This window comes from Perca fluviatilis, chromosome 12 (genome assembly GCF_010015445.1).
Source record: "Perca fluviatilis chromosome 12, GENO_Pfluv_1.0, whole genome shotgun sequence".
In the NCBI taxonomy this organism is placed as follows: Eukaryota; Metazoa; Chordata; class Actinopteri; order Perciformes; family Percidae; genus Perca; species Perca fluviatilis.
Genome location: NC_053123.1, coordinates 28832434 through 28849583, shown reverse-complemented (window position 1 = coordinate 28849583; position 17150 = coordinate 28832434). Strand labels below are relative to the sequence as shown.

General features: G+C 42.2%; 1 protein-coding gene across 4 annotated transcripts in view; it reads right to left on the bottom strand.

Annotated features, from left to right (window-relative positions):
* raph1a (Ras association (RalGDS/AF-6) and pleckstrin homology domains 1a) overlaps positions 1-17150 on the bottom strand; it is an 88377-nt gene that overhangs the window by 43037 nt on the left and 28190 nt on the right. For 2 of the 4 annotated variants that reach the window (XM_039818103.1, XM_039818105.1), the window contains exon 3: positions 106-237. In XM_039818103.1, the coding sequence (XP_039674037.1) occupies positions 106-237 (132 nt within the window). Of the gene's footprint in view, positions 1-96; positions 238-17150 lie in introns of all 4 variants that reach the window. The other 2 variants (XM_039818102.1, XM_039818104.1) reach the window with 1 other exon arrangement.

The following is a 17150-nucleotide window of genomic DNA, read 5'->3' as shown; positions in this document are numbered from 1 at the left end:
ACAATATTATAATATTATTATATTTACAATATTATATTTTGCATACAGCCCAGTATGTGATATATTCCATGCAGATCAGCTGTGGAGCTCCCTTACTTTGTGTACCTGCGTGAGTTTGTCCAGCTCTCCCAGCCAGGCTCCAAACATCTTATCCAGGTCCTGGTCGTCCTTATCGCTGTCCTCCTCTTCCTCCTCCTCATCCCTGACCTCCACCTCCTCGTCTGACAACTGATCCATCTAAGGAGAGGACAGGAGGAGGGAGAGAAGAAGATAGAAGAGGGGAAGAGAAAAAAAAGAGACACTGGTTATTTCTTCAATTCAGCTGTATTTTATTTAGAGTCATATCATAACAGAAGTTAAGTTAAGATAAAACTTTGTCCGTTCACACGGAACATTTTCTTGCATCTTTTGCTCCAACAATCAACAGATAACATTAAAAAACACAAACAAATTTCTTTATTTTGAACAAAAAAATAATAAAATAAAATATAAATACACAGTGAGTCACAACACACTAAAAGAAAGTGCTCTTTATCCTCATATCCGAGGGTTTTTATACAACTTTTTCAACTTTATGTTTGTACAATGTTTTAGCCCTTTACAGAGAGAGTAGGTCTAACCCAACAATCCTCCCGCCCCCCCCCGAGAGCAAGCGTTTGACAGTGGCGAAGAAAAACTTCCTTTAAACAGGCAGAAACCTCGGACAGACCCAGGCTTATTGGGACACAGATAAACAGATACAGGATTCATAATAATTATAGCAGTTACTATGATAAACAGTGGCAATTATAGTAAAAAAAAAAAAAAATTATAATAAAACTATGACAAGTAATAATAGTTTCTTAATTCTTCTGCAGTTTCAGGACAGAGTGTGATTTCTCTGCTCCATCTAGTGGCCAACAGCCTGCACTACACTCCAACCAGTCCTGTTAAATTCTGATTCCACATCATCTTCAGCTCCTGGGTCACCTTCATTACGGGCTGTAAAACGTTAAAAAGTAACACTAGGACCAAATAGTTCCAAAATCGGTCGACCGCAGGTTTTCAGAAATCCACATAAGAAGCCTTCTTTCTAAAGCTTCTCGGCCCACATTTGAAAGCTGTAATACAAATTCAAAGATGACAATAAAAGCCTGTTTGTGACAGATCACAGCTGGTGAAAGGCATTTAAATATAATAAATGGGCAGAATATCAGGATATGACAGCAGGGATTCAGCAGTTAAAGAGACAAAGTCCAGCTGTATTCAGTAAATCCAACGAGATGCAGATTGAATTGCTTTCCCTGAAAAAGTGACATGACCCATTAAGGCATGCAACACTTCTTAATATGACTTGAAGACATTTTAAGTACTTTTTAATAGCTCTTCAGAAGAGCCAGGGGCCAAAATAAGAGCTGAGCAGAGACATCGGTCCGTCCTTCCACGCAACACTTTGTTCCAGTAAAACTAATATTGAAAAACCACTCCCCCAGATTCCCCAAAAATGTTATAATATTCATGATCCACAGTTGACAGTTCCAAATAATGTGGGTGACCCTCTGATCTGAGCACCATTGGCAGGTGACCTCTTTCACAACAAGTACCAAAATCAAAAGACCAATTTACAGAGTGCACGCATGCCCCCAGGAAGTAAACTATGACTGGTGGACACTTTTATATTGTGGAGTGCAAAGAACACTGCAGCCAGCAAACTATCAGGTTCATCGTTCTGCATATTTCTGGAATTTTGCGGCCATATTGGTTTTCTACTGAGCAAAAAAAATATGATGTTAAACACATAAAGACTTAAATGGAAATTCCTGATGTCACACAGGTTCAGTAAATCTATTTGACTTCTTGACTCTATTTGCAGAAAGACAGAGTGGTCTGTTCCACAGTCAAACAATAATACTCATAATAATAATAATCACTTTAACAAAAGAATACAAGAAGCATGACAAGGAAATACAGGGCAAAGGTTAGGAGAGATTAAGACAGAGTGCGCGCGCGTGTGTGTGTGTGTGTGTGTGTGTGTGTGTGTGTGTGTGTGTGTGTGTGAATAAAGTGTTTATATAACTACAACAAGTCAACACACTTGTTCTGAAAATAAATAGCGGAGACAAAGACACCCAGCAGCAGTTGAATTCTTCTGTGTTGACAACTGGTAGCAAACTGTTTCTAACTCTGCACATGATGTAATACAATTGAACCGATTTATAAACTCTCTCTCTCTATATATATATATATATATATATATATATATATATATATATTACTAAAAAATATATATATATATATATATATATATATATATATATATATATATTTTTTTTTTTTTAGTGCATGAAAAGTAAAGTAAACACTGCACCCTGTACATGAACCTTTCTTCTTGAGAGTTAGATGAAGCTACAGCCAGGAGACTTGTAGCTTAGCTTAGCATAAAGACTAGATACGGTGGGAAACTGCGAGCCTACCTGTAGAAGTGTAAAAACAAGTTATAGTTTTAAAGCAACACTAGAGAACGTTTCCCGCTTCGGTGCCCTTACAGGTTGGAAGCAGAATTGTCCATTACATCACATTACATTACATTACGCAAGTTTGCCAGATCGGGTAACTGATCTGTAGTTGGAATGAACTGGACAGTGTGATGTAATGGACAATTCTGCTTCCGACCTGTAGGGGGACCGAAGCGTTTTTTTCAACGTTTTTGGTCACTTTTTTCAACATTTTCATGGCTTTTCCCCGACGTTTTTGTGACTTTTTCAATGTTTTGGGCACTTTCTCTGAAGTTTTTGGCCCTTTTCCTAAAGCTTGTAGGTCTTCTTTCAGTGTTTGACAGTTTTTTCATTGTTTTTGTTACTTTTTTACATTTTCAGCGCTTATTTAGACATCCCATATTTTCAACACGTTGAAAACAGGTCAAATTTGACCCGAGGGACAACATGAGGGTTAAGGGGGATTATCTACCAGACTATGTTTTGTCATCACCGTGAGGATTTTTGAAACCTCCAGTCTTTATGCTAAGCTAAGCTAACGGTCACCTGGCTGTAGTTAACTCCACCAAGGAGGTTATGTTTTCGGTTGGGTTTGTTTTCGGTCCTGTCAGCAGGATAAAGGGTAAAACTACTGGCCCAATTTTCATGAAACTTGGTAGAAGGGTGTAGTGTAGCATGGGCCGACGAAGAACCCAATACATTTTGCAGCAGATCCGAATAAAAATATGTAAAATGAGTGTTGCTATGATCGAATCCATAATCAATCTCTTTCAGATCTCTCTGCCTGATCACCCCTCAATCCCTTTGTCTCTCTCCCATCTCACCACCAGTCTCTGTGTGCTCTAGTTCTCCCTTCTCTCCTCACCTCCTCCTTTTCCTTCAGATCTCCACCCAGGGGACCCCAGAGTATTGCCCAGGGCGTAGCGTGCTATTCCTGGGTAGCCGTTTTGTCGTCACTCCCCCCCCCATACACTTTACCTCTCTGGGGTGCGACAGCTAGCCAACACACACATACAAGATTAAAGAGCAGAATGTCACATACCCACATACAAACACACTGAAAACACACACACACACACACACACACACACACACACACACACACACACACACACACACACACACTTAAGAGCAGTGCTACAATTAGATCCCTGTGGTTAGCAAGGTCTGTCATTTAGACTGGAGTATAGGGCGAGTGTGTGTGTGTGTGTGTGTGTGTGTGTGTGTGTGTGTGTGTGTGTGTGTGTGTGTGTGTGTGTGTGTGGGGTGGGTTTGGGGACTGCTGAGGGATCACAGCTGCGCTCTTGTACAACAATCTGATGTTTCTACGCAGGCCAACAAATCAACCTTTTTTGCTTTGCAGGAAATTCACTTCCCGTTGCGTCTCAACTCTGCTGCCTCCTCGAAAGGAGCCTCATCTCTCCGACAACAACTGCTCAGCACAAATCTGCTTCCAACCACATAAATCAATAAAACCGTCATGAAATTGAATTGATTTGCTTGATTTTTCCAGCTCCACAATCCATACAGCTGTGTCTGTGTGTATGGGATACGTGATCATTTAAATCTCTTTATTTTTCATCCTTCTACATAACTTTGCTGATACAAGGTTCTCTTGTCAAGATATCATGGTTCACAGTTGCCATGTCTTAATCAATGGTAAGTTCAATTTGACCAAAAGTTTAAAGCTGCACTAATCAATATTTTCATGCTAATAAATACGTGATCAAATGGAAGGGGTTTGCTCATAGTAATGAACCCTGCAGAGACCTACAGACACGTCTGCAGATCCCCACAGCTACATACCTACAAATACATACAAACAAACAAACTAGAAAGGCACTGGGAGAGCGCAGACTTCTACCACGGCATCTCCCAATGTTCCGACACCACATGAATGCAGCACAAACGTCCTATCTTGCAATGTGTAACGAACGAGAGTGAAAAAGAATTTCAGTATCCGCCCCGTGATTCGGATCCACTCCAAAATGTATTTTTTTTTATTTCTTGGCCCATGCTACTCCCTTTCACAAAGGTGTATGAAGAAAGAAAAAAAAAAAAAGCAATTGAGTTGCAGACACACGCAGTTGCAACACATGCAGCGGATAGATCATTTATCACAGCACACTCCCTGTTATTTCTATCTTGAGACCTCCTTCTTGGTGTATTCCAACACATTCTCACACCCAACTCGTAAAATAAGGACGTTCGGTCAGGAGCCTTTCTTGTTCTTATTTGACGTTAAAAGTCTCCTTTAGCGTCTCATGTAAACGTGCTTGGTCGCCACTATTGCCGTCCCTTTTTCGTCCCTTTTGACGCGCTTGGTCGGGACGGGTGAACGGAATCGCGGAGGTTTAGGAGAAAAACAACGGGGAAAGGACGCCTCAAAAGCCGGGAAACACACGCCGTAGACGGGGAAACAAAACGCCACAGCGAGTCTTCTGAGTGAAAGTCCGCCACCCCAACCACCGTCCTTACGCAGCAATTTCCCCTTACATACCACTCGCTAAATCTCATCCAACTGCGGCTCTCCCCAGTACGTTACACAAATACGCCGAAGGGTGCCTTTTTCGTCGCATCAGACGCTGAAGGCCACTGACCAAACGTACTTATTTTACGAGTTCGGAATGAGAACGGGTTGTGTATTCATGGACACTCTGCAGAAAAGCATTGTGAGGATGAATGTTACCGTCAGAAAATCATACCACGAGAAGGAAAAAAAAAATGAATGTAGCCATCTCTGTATTATGGTTTGTATCTAGACAGCAGTTGAATGCACCGCCAGATGAGTCTTAAAACCAGCACTCTGTCAAACTCTGTTCTCTGTCAAACAGAGCTGAGGCATCATGCATAGTGATGGGCTGTAAGTGCTGTGTGTGTGTGTGTGTGTGTGTGTGTGTGTGTGTGTGTGTGTGTGTGTGTGTGTGTCCAAAGTAAACAGTAATTACTTTGCTGCTGCAGCCACACTCCTCCTGTCTGTCACACTGAAACCATGCAATCATACTCCCATCCTTCATTCCTCCTGCTTTCTTTCCACTCATTTATCTCCCTTCTTCTGTGTCTATTACTTCCTTGTCTGACTTTCCTTGCCTCCTACTTTCTCTTCTCCCTTATTTTACCTCTCTCTCTCCTCTCCCTTACTTAACCGCTCCTCTGTTTTAATCAGAGGGAGTAAGAAGTACACAGTGTTCTTCTTGTAGCAAGGACAGAGCATTGAGAGCAAGAGGAGAAGAAAAGAGAGACAAGAGGAGAGTAGATAGGAGAGGATAAGAGAGGAAAGGAAAGAAGAAGAGACAAGTGGAGAGGAGATAAAAAAAAGAGCAGATACAAGAAGAGACAAGAGTTGGTAAGGTGAGGAAAGGAAATGAGGAGGCAAAGAAGAGGAGACAAGTGGAGAGGAGACAGGAAACAGAAAAGACAATAGGAGACAAGTGTAGAGGAGCAAAGGAGACGATCTGTGACGGAAGAGGAAAGGAAAGAAAAGGGACGAGGAGATAGGAGGAGACAAGAAACGAGAGAAAAACCTAAACTTCAAAGAAAGCTGCACTGTTGCCAACAGTTTCTCCTCCCTCTTCACCCCCACCAACAGCTGCTGCTGCTTTAGTGCCTTTGAGCAACACGCTTCATCTGTACTGGGCAGCTCCCAGTTTCCCACAGCCCAACACGCAGCCTCAACTGGTCCACCGCCACAACAAAACAACAAAAACAGAAAAAGGCTTTAAAGCTCCTTCATTCAATGTGGCCCGTTCCCACGGCTCTATATCAGGGGACACACACACACACACACACACACACACACACACACACACACACACACACACACACACACACACACACACACACACACACACACACACACACACACACACACACACACACACACACACACACACACACACACGGTATTTTTAGGGTTGTTGGGTTTTTGTGAAGTGAAGCTATAAATCAGATCCAGAGAAAAAAGAAGCAATGAGTGAATCCAGACAGCAAGTTGAGATGTTTCTGTCTCTTTCACACGCATGCACTATGACTGACCATGCAAAGACTTTGTGAAATTATGAAAAAAACATTTCCTTTCAATTCCTCGGTTCTTTAGTTTGTCTCAAGGGAAGCTTTAAAGCGTAACTCTCGCCAAAATGCAACCTAGGGTCTTTTTGTGAATGTACCCGAGTCAGACTTTCGTTTAAAAGCATATTTAGGATGTAAGATCCACTTTTAAGATTTACCGTATTCTCATTTTTCGGTCCAATGGCCTTTTGAATGGGAGTGCTAGGGGCACTTTTATGCTAGCCTCAAAATAGCTATTTTTAAAACACTAAGAAGGCTCGACACAACATGGAACTTTGCTGGAAGTATCACCAGCGGCTCTACACCTTAACAAAAGCATTGACAACATTGTTTGTGTACACAGAGTTTACTAAAAAGAAAGTTTTTGAACAACTCACCGTAGCTCGTTGTTTCCGGCCGCAGCCATTTTATCAGTCAAAAACAATCGATTTCCGAATGCTACGTAACAGGGAGGAGAGTAAAGACGGAAAGCTCCTAAAGTTTAGTTCCATATAAATGCACGGATTACTTCTTGTTTTGTCAATAAACAATATTGACCTCGTAGTTGAAAAAGGAGCCTCATATGAAGTCCGTTCATTCGCATTCGGATATCGACTCGTTTTGACTGCCGAGGTGGTAGCGACCGGAAACAAGAGCTACAGTGAGTTGTTCAAAACCTCTCTTTTTAGTAAACTCTGGGTACACAAACAATGTTGTCAATGCTTTTGTTAAGGTGTAGAGCCCCTGGTGATACTTCCAGCAACATTTCATGTTGTGTCGAGCCTTCTTAGTGTTTTAAAAATAGCTATTTTGAGGCTAGCATAAAAGTGCCCCTAGCACTCCCATTCAAAAGGCCATTTAACCGAAAAACGAAAATACGTTAAATCTTAAAATTGGCGATTCGGTCCTAAATATGCTTTTAAAACAAAAGTTTGACTCTAGTACATTCAGAAAAAAAGCCCCTAGGTTGCATTTTGGCGAGAGTTACGCTTTAAGAGCACAATTCTGTCTTATAAAAGAAATAACTTCCCCTTGCTAGCAACGAAGGCAATCTCATCCGACAGAGAACAAACAAAGTAAACGGAATAAATGGTTTTACTACAACAGGTTTCGTTTCATTTCATTTCCACACAGACTTTTAACTTTTAATGTCATCGTTCACGCTCAACTAGACGCTGTGAATAAACCACACACTGTGCCTGTGTATGTGTGTGTCTCACCGTGTATCATTAGCCCATGGATTCACACTGCACCATCAATCACAGGAGCTGGCCTGGCCCGTGTGTGTGTGAGAAAGAGTGAGAGAGAGAGAGGCCTGAAGGGCTGCCAAGTCAGACAGCGATTCAGCAGTGGAACTGTTTTATGCTTGCTGCTACGGAGGAGACACGCATGTTGTGGGAGACACTCTGCTCGGCTCATGTCCTGCTCTAGTCTGGAAATCAGCCAAGGCACTGAACGCGTCGCTGTAAGCTGGACAAGGTAAGAGCGGACTTCGAGGATGTTCCACAACCGGAGTTCAAGAGTTTGAGAGTTCGTTCATCAACATGATTTAGAACAAGAATAACCACGCTTTTGAAATTACAAAAACAAATTTACATCTTTTATCCATCGTCCATCTCCATCTTAACCAACTATTTTGTGTTCTGTGACATATATACAGTATATTGTGGCGATCACACTGGATGACACCATGCATCAGGGTTACCCTTGTTTCGGCAGATTTTCCATCACTTCTCCACAATTCCATTCCATCACAGCTATGTTGACAAGTATGTCACTTTAAAAAGGGGGACACACACTTTTTTTTCAGTGCTTTGTGCACATACATTTTGGGTATCTGGAGTCAGCCTGTTCTCAAGAACCATACGGTCGAAAAGCGTTAAAACACAGGACTTTCAAGCCAGGGAAGGCAGTTTGATTCCCTGGGGAAAACAAGACTTTTACCCTGGAAATGCATGTTCCTTGGGAGGGTTTTAATCCAAACCACGATCTTTTTCCTAAACTTAACTAGTCGTTTCGGTGCCGCGTAACGCTCACTTTTTCTTGCCTAAACTTAACCGTAGTCTGCGCCGAAACGACCGGCAGCTCGCGGTGCTCTGTACCCGGCTCACAGTCACCTATTCACGGGTAATTGACGGAGCACCATGCGGAGCACCATGCGGCGCACCATGCGGCGCACCATGCGGAGCACCGTAGGTCTGTAGCTTAAACGGCTAGCAGCTGCCGCTCAGCGTCACGGAGCTCTGTAGCCGATGTCACGTGACCAGCCGGCGGTCTCCTACTTTTCGTATGATATCATAGCCTATGTTTTAGTGTGCACAACTTTTCATATGATATCATATGAACTAGAGATGTTCCAATACTGGTATCAGAACATCTCTAGTTCGCCTGCCTAAAAACACTGGTATCGGGAAGTACTGGAGTTTATGCACCGATCCGATACCACGTAATAAAGCCCTAAAGAAAATCTACGTTAAAGTAGTTTATGCTCTTTTTCCGTTATGACTGATAAACTGGAGAATAAAAGAAAGTTCTGGGGCATTCATTGTTTGTATTTGTTCATGTTTCACAAAGAGTTTAACCTGAGCTAGACTGACAACAAAGATAGAAATATCACATCCATACAGGGATAGTAGAATACAGCTGTTAGAACATAATAAAATATATGACACACTGGTATCAGATCAGTACTCGGTATCAGCAGACAGGCAAGTTCAGGTATCAGAATCGGTATCGGGAAGCAAAAAATGGTATCGGACAATCTCTAATACGAACCCATTCACGAGAATGCGTTGCAGCTGTTGCGTTACTGGAGTGCCCACCGACCCACAAACTGTGAAGTAACGGTCAGTTTTGTGTGGGCTGCCTAGATGACAAAACACGGGACAACAAGTTTTGCCTGAAATTCTGACGTTTATCTTTGCCCTTCTTGCGGATTTAAATATATTTCAGGGGGCAGCTCTGTTACAGCTGTCAGGGTTGCAACGTTTGTTGACCTCTTCAACCCCAAAGCACCAAAGTACTCTCGTTACACACGATTCTGAGGAATGTTCAAACTTACAGAACCTTAATTTCTACCAATGGCTCAATTGTAGGAAGGAAAATCACATTGAAAAGTACACGTTTTATTTATTTATTTGCAAATTAGCAAACGCAGATTTTGTCATTTGTGTGTGCTGTTTGAATGTAATCAAATGATTCTTAATACGTTAATTCAGGTCATAGCTGAACAGAAATGTTTGTATCACACAGGAAGAAGAAGGGAGAGAGGCAGAGGAAGCCTAGCCCCAGCGAGGAGCTGCCTGCTGATCCAGCAACAATGATATCACTTCCCCTGAGACCTGCAGGAGGGATTACATCATTTCCTTTTCTCTTCACTGCCTCACATCGACATCTGCCTCCGTCTCTCAATACAAGGAAGGGAGATTAATACAGAGAAAGAGTGGGACGTTGAGACAAACTGTACGCACTTATTTTACTCTAGTCAGCTACACTGGGCTGGATTTGAATCTAAAATACTTTAATATCAATATAACCTGCCCTGCAACCTACCAGTTTGTTTCTCTTCAACACACACACACACACACACACACACACACACACACACACACACACACACACACACACACACACACACACACACACACACACACACACACACACACACACACACACACACACACACACACACACACACACACACACACACACACACACACAGGTAGTTCCCCCCAGCTGTTTATAGTGTTCCACATTTTATTTGGGCTGTAAAACATGTTTTTTTTTTTTCATTTCTGTTCCTCTCTTTGTGTTTGTTTTGTGCACTGCTAAAGTGTCACTATGTGAGTCATAAGCCCAAGCACATGCACGTGTACTTTTATGAGAAAAGAGATACACACAAAAATGTATGTACTTGTATGCATGTGATCTGGCCCAAATTACGCCACAGTGTGTGTGTGTGTGTGTGTGTGTGTGTGTGTGTGTGTGTGTGTGTGTGTGTGTGTTTGAGGACCAAGGCTGGACCCAGCAGATCCCAGGGGTCCTCAGCTGCCGCTGTGTAATGTGATACATACACACAAAACACACACACACAACACACACACACACACACACACACACACGGGTGTGTTCCAGATTTGGGGACAGAACAAATGAGTTCTATTTTTGCACCAAAAGAAACAAACGAGGCAGGAAGTTGATTCTACGGTAACTGAATGGATTTACCATGGATGTATTAAAGTTGGACATGAGTCACTCTTGCTGCCAATTTGCTCCTGTGGACCAAAACATTTCATTTTACACAAGCAGGCTGTGTGTGTGTGTGTGTGTGTGTGTGTGTGTGTGTGTGTGTGTGTGTGTGTGTGTGTGTGTGTGTGTGTGTGTGTGGCAGATCTATATGTGCAGACCCACATCATTGATGGAAAGTAGAGACAAATCTTAGCTATTCTCAGATCCTTACCAACACTGGGGCCAACACGTCTGGCCTGAGGGTGGTGCCAGAGAGTAGGTAAAGCTGTCACAACAATCAAAAGGGTTTATTTTGTGGTTAGCAAGAATTCTTCAAAGATTTACATTATAGAGTCACTCTTATTTTTTGGACAAAATACTTTCTCAAACGAACATTTACAAAAGGGCAACGCTTCCGGCTAAATCAGTGGATTTCAATTGAATGGACACGACCAGTGGATTCTGCTAGAAATTTTTCAGGTCAACTTTTTTTCTTTGGTGAACTTTGAAAATGCAAATGTGCGGCATTGATAAATGGCAAACTGTCTTGACGGCGCTGACCTTTGAGGGAACAGAGAGCCAGAGAGTCCAAAATGGAGGAAGCTTTCGTAGTTTATTAGCTGTGTTGCGCCGTCCGCTTTTATTTAACCTCCTCTGTTGGAGTATAGACTGCTCCACGAAAAGGAGGAAACACACAAACAAATAGCAGACATGAACCGCTGGTACAAATGAGTCTCTTGAATAAACCACGTGAATTCTCTCATTAGCAGCCGAGCTATCGAGCGTGCACGTTCCCGGTTTTGCTAGCGTTTAGTTTGGCTACAGTAGTTCACCAACTAGCCCCGCAAGTAGTCCCAACATCACTAAGCTTGGAGCACCGCCTATTTTACGAGGACGCATGGATGAACTTTGCTTTTATCATGATTAAAAATGACTCAATTTATTTTTACCGTGCCATATGTTGCCAAACCTTTACAGCTCCTTATAATAAATGCAAGAACATGAGCCACTCCTTCACAAATACCCACAACCACACACCGTGTATATTTATATGTATACACACCACTTTGATATGATCATCAGTGCCGCACAGGCGGTGCAGCTGTGTGTGTGTGTCCAGCTTAACGCACTCCAAAACTGAATGATAACAGGGCATCACACACACACACACACACACACACACACACACACACACACACACACACACACACACACACTTTTAGGGTTGTTGGTTCACACTCCCATAAGTTTCTGAACACACTGATCTTCACAGAAAAAAAAACAGCATTCCCAACTAAGTGTTCCCAAACCATCTCCAAACCTCACACACACAGTGCATGGCAGGGCTCTAGAGTGCGACCAATTTGGTCTCAAATGCGACCAAAATTTGTAAGGGTGCGACTAAGATTTTTCCTAGGTTGCACCGGTGCACCTAACGTCCTCGCATCCGCTGCCTCTCCACGAACGAAGCAATGTCGTTTCTATGGATATGGTTTAATGTTGCGTTACATGACCCATTCCTTCTGTAAAGCCGTGCCTGTGTTTGGATCTCTCCTCCGCGCAGCCCCGCCCCCATTCACACGGCTCACCTGCAACATGGAGAGACACAGCGCCGCCGGTCCAAACTACTGACTTTGTCTACAGTTTTAATTGTTATTAACACAGCTGTATATTGTTAAGTATGAGAGGGAAACCTGTATTGGTACCAGAGTTTCCGCTGGTAACTCTCGGTTAGTGCGGCCGCCACGGCGAAAAACACATTAGAGGTTATTAAATGCAACTAACTTCAGTTGGTTGAGTAATAGCTTGTGAGACGGAGCCTGCTGGATCATAGTTCATAAAAATGCAGCGCAGTGACGATACAGACATTTCATAGCCGACACAAGACGGGTGTAACGCCGCTAATGAGTCAGCCGTCACTCTCTGAGTAGCCTAGCATACGCTTCAGTCCATCGCACTCCCCCTGGCTTTCGGTCGTTCTTTTCGGGGTTCTTTTTATTTAAAGATTTCGGCCTTTATTTTGATAGGAAAGCTGAAGACATGAAAGGGGAGAGAGAGGGGGGAATGGGCCGCAGGTCGGAGTCAAACCTCTATATTTACCAACTGAGCTATCCGGGCGTCCTCTTTCTTTTTTAATCAGTATGATATTGTTGTTGAAAACAAGTGAAGGAGCTTTCTCAGAGAGAGAGAGAGAGAGAGAGAGAGAGAGAGAGAGAGAGAGAGAGAGAGAGAGAGAGAGAGAGAGAGAGAGAGAGATAGATATACACACACATACATACATCTATTTCTATATCCTAGGCTATTTATTTTAGAAAACTCATCTACATGTGTTGCAGCTGTATATTTTTAAACTGGTAAAGGAAATCCTGTCTTTGCGTTTATTTTAATCACAATCTATTTTAATAAAAGAGCTTGTGAAAAGTGGCTTTGACTTAAAACTGAACATTTAGCCCACTTTGTAAAAAAAATACAGTGCTATATATCGTCATCGCCATTCATTAATGGCATTAAGTTAAGGGCGATGCGAGGAAAAATTTGGGTGCACCTAAATTTTGTGCTGGTGCACCTAAATAAAAAAAGTTAGGCGCACCAGTGCAACCAAGGCAAAAAGTTAGCCTGGAGCCCTGGTGCATGTCACTATCTTTGTGGGGACCTGTCACTGACCTAATGCATTCCCTAGCCCCTTACCCTAACCTTAACCATCACAACTAAATGCCTAACCTTAACCCTTACCCTCACCCTAACCATAACCTAATTATATCCCTAATCCTACAACCAAGTCTTAACCCTCAAACTGCCCTTTAAAATTGTGGGGTCCAGCATTTTGGCCCCACAAAGCTGTCAGGACCCCACAAGTATACTGTATTCCCAGTTTTTGGACCCCACGAATATAGTTAAACAAGAACACACACACACACACACACACACACACACACACACACACACACACACACACACACACACACACACACACACACACACACACACACACACTTACAGTATACTGTATGTATATAGAGACCCACACGCACCATATTACTGTGTTATTACGTGTCGCTCCGGGAGGCCCTCAGTTACTTCTGGTGGTTCCTTACAAGCTCAAAAATGCCCCACCAGAGTTGTAATTGTCACACACTGTATGTGGTTGGAATACATAAATGAAAGTAGATTATTGTTGAGCTGAAAGTTCATTTATGAGCTTAGAAATAGTAGTAAGTGTCATGTTGGAGTATGGTTGTACCTAAATCAGCATTTTCCAAGTCGACTGAGTCTTCAGTATGAGCTCCTTCTTTTTTTATTATAGATATTTATACATATAATGCGTTTCATTTTTGGGCAATCAAAGCAATTATTTGGTCACTATTAGAATTTATTTTCTAATGGTGTTTTAGGAGACAGCACAGACAAAAAAAAGATCCAAATGGGTATCATGTCACTTTCCACTATTTATACCAAACTCCTTCGGGTAGTTACCTAAAATGACATGTTTTAACTATCCGGGATTTAGTATGCACTGACCACAGATTTATAATTCTGGCTCTCAGGAGTTGGCTGTGGGTAAACGTTCCAACGTTTACCCACGTATATGGCTATATGGTATATGGGTGCCTCTTGCCACAGAGACATGTAGTTTTCCACAGATCTCAACAGGGAAGAAACACGAGCGAAAAGAACTCAGAAGCCCATAAGAGACGGGGTGATTAATTGTCATGAAAGCTACCATACAAGAACATTTATTTTGGAAACCTCTACATATCTTTCTAACCATCAGTTGATTGCTAGCCTGTGTCTTTTTGTCTGCTTTGTTTGACTTAAAGATAATAAGTGATATACAGGATGTTAATAAAAAAACATGCTGTACTTTGGGTATGCCTCAACTATGAACACAGTATGTCGGAGCCAGATGTCCGCTAAAACTCTTCCAGACCCCAAAGACCAGTTTAAATAACATTACAGCCAAGAACTGAAACAGGACCGCGAAAAAGGTGGTCTGGAAGTAGTCGTAAATACAGTAATAGTGGTAGTAACAGTAGCAATCGTAACATTTTGGAAACATTACCAAATACAGTCAAAAGTATGTGGACACTTGAACACTATGCCCATACTTTACATGACTGTTAAAGCTTTAGTGCGTAACTTTTTGATATGAGCTCCACACAACTCTCTCTGTATTTCTCAGTATGGCTGTGTTCAGAAGATTGTGTCGTCCGGTGACTTTCCCGCGCAGAAACTTGAGTGAAGATAATTACCTCTTCTGAAGAGTCCATCATGTTTTTTTAATCCTCCATGTCCTCCTTGGCTACTAGCAACTGTGTGGAGGACGGTGACAGTTTTGTTGTCATTACTTAAAATTCCTAAAGGGGGCGGCAGAAACTACACACTATAGCTTTAAACACGTCATTATATACTATCACTATATATTGTGTCAGGCTTTCCACCAGATTTTGGAACCTGGCTGCAGCCACAAACACATTAGCAAGGTCGGCCACTGATGTTGAGTGTTAAAGCCTGGCTTTAGTCGGTGTTCCAATTCATCCTAAAGATGTTGGATGGGGTTGAGGTCAGGGCTCTGTTCAGCCTATTCAAGTTCGTCCACACCAAACTGGGAAAACTGTTTAATTTATGGAGCTGGCTGTGTGCACAGGGGCATTGTGATGTTGAAACAGTCAATGGGTTCCCTAAACTGTACAAAGTTGGAATCCCACTTTTGTCTAAAATATAATTGTATGCTGTACGACAGGGGTCTTCAGGGACCCCTTAGCTGAAAGAGAGACCGAGTAGGGACCCCCTAACACATATATTGTATACAATTGAGTTGCATATTAAACTGGGCCAAATGGATAAAAATATTTTTTCATGTTTTAATGTTAAACATACATGTGAATCTTTAAACTTAACGTTTTTTTTTTTACAAATAGGCACATTTATATTTGCTATTGATATGTTGGATTCATATTAATGGCAGCCCCCCTGCACTAACTCTGAGGACCCCCTAGGGGTCACGGACCCCCTGTTGAAGATCTCTGCTGTATTACTAAGATTTCGCTGAGGGACTAAACCCAAACCAAGCCAAACAGCCCCACACAAGAAGAACCCAAATTGGCCATATAAGTTGCGTTTTCATCCAGCAGTTGAATTCAGTTGAGTTCAGTTCGTTATACATTGGAACGGTTATTTTCACGTTTTCATTAGAAGAAAGTTGTGGATAGTACCTCATACCTGGTTAATTTTTTTGGAACGAAGTGACCTGAACGATACTAGAAGGTGGAGTTAAAACGCTGCAAACCACTGATGGATCAGAGAAAATTGTCACTAGCACGACATATTTTTATATACAGCAGGATTGCACAATATATTGTTTTTTTATTAGATTGCGATATCAATTGCCGCAATTAATACATTGCGAAAGGCTGTGATATATCGCGACAGACACTCAAAGATTTTAAACTTTAAAATGTAGCTGTCATTCTTTTTTAATGGTGCCTTTATTATTCAATGGTCAGTAAAAGAATGTTGGAAACTATTTACTTTCATTCGTTTTAAATTCAACAAGCAATTTTTTGTATTATAGCAGAATATTGAAAGCAACAGAACCGAATACACTTTAATATCTGTTTATTTATCGCAATAAATATTGTTATCGTGATATTCATATCATACAGCCCCAATATACAGTAGGCAAGCTACAGTCAAAAGCGACCGCAATTTCGTTATTCACTCTACCCCGATTTGAAAAAAAAGTGGCAGCCCGCTAAACTACACCGTAAAAACCACGGCGGACAACTGACGAAATGTTAGTCGATATTCTTGAAATTCCACTTCCGGGATTACTCCGTGGCCGACGGAAATTCCGCCGGATTTTACTCATTTAGGCCGGATATCGGTTGCCTTGGGCTTCCTTTGTGTTGGCATACTAAACTCCGGTGGATTTCTGAGGACTATGGTTAACTGCTCCTCAGATCTCTGCAGGTTAAATCCAGACAGCTAGCTAGACTATCTGTCCATTCGGAGTTTTCTGTTGCACGACTAAAACAACTTTTGAACGTACACGTTCCACCAAAACAAGTTCCTTCCGGAGGCTATTTTGCAGAGGCACCGTTGCTCCGTACGGCGCTTAGCACCGCCCAAGGCAATTGTGATTGGTTTAAAGAAATGCCAATAAACCAGAGCACGATTTCTCCCATCCCGGAATGCTGTGTGGACTAGCCAGAACCTCCTCCGCAGCGCCGCGGTGGAGGAAGGTCTGGCAAAGCGAGACTAACGAATTGCAGACTGCAGTTTGCTGCACGTGAAAGGATTTAGCGAGGGTCGCATTGGCGATCAGCTGAGAATCCTTCCTACACTGAGGGGATCCTATCCACAGTGGAAAATGAAGAGAGAGAGAGAGAGAGAGAGAGAGAG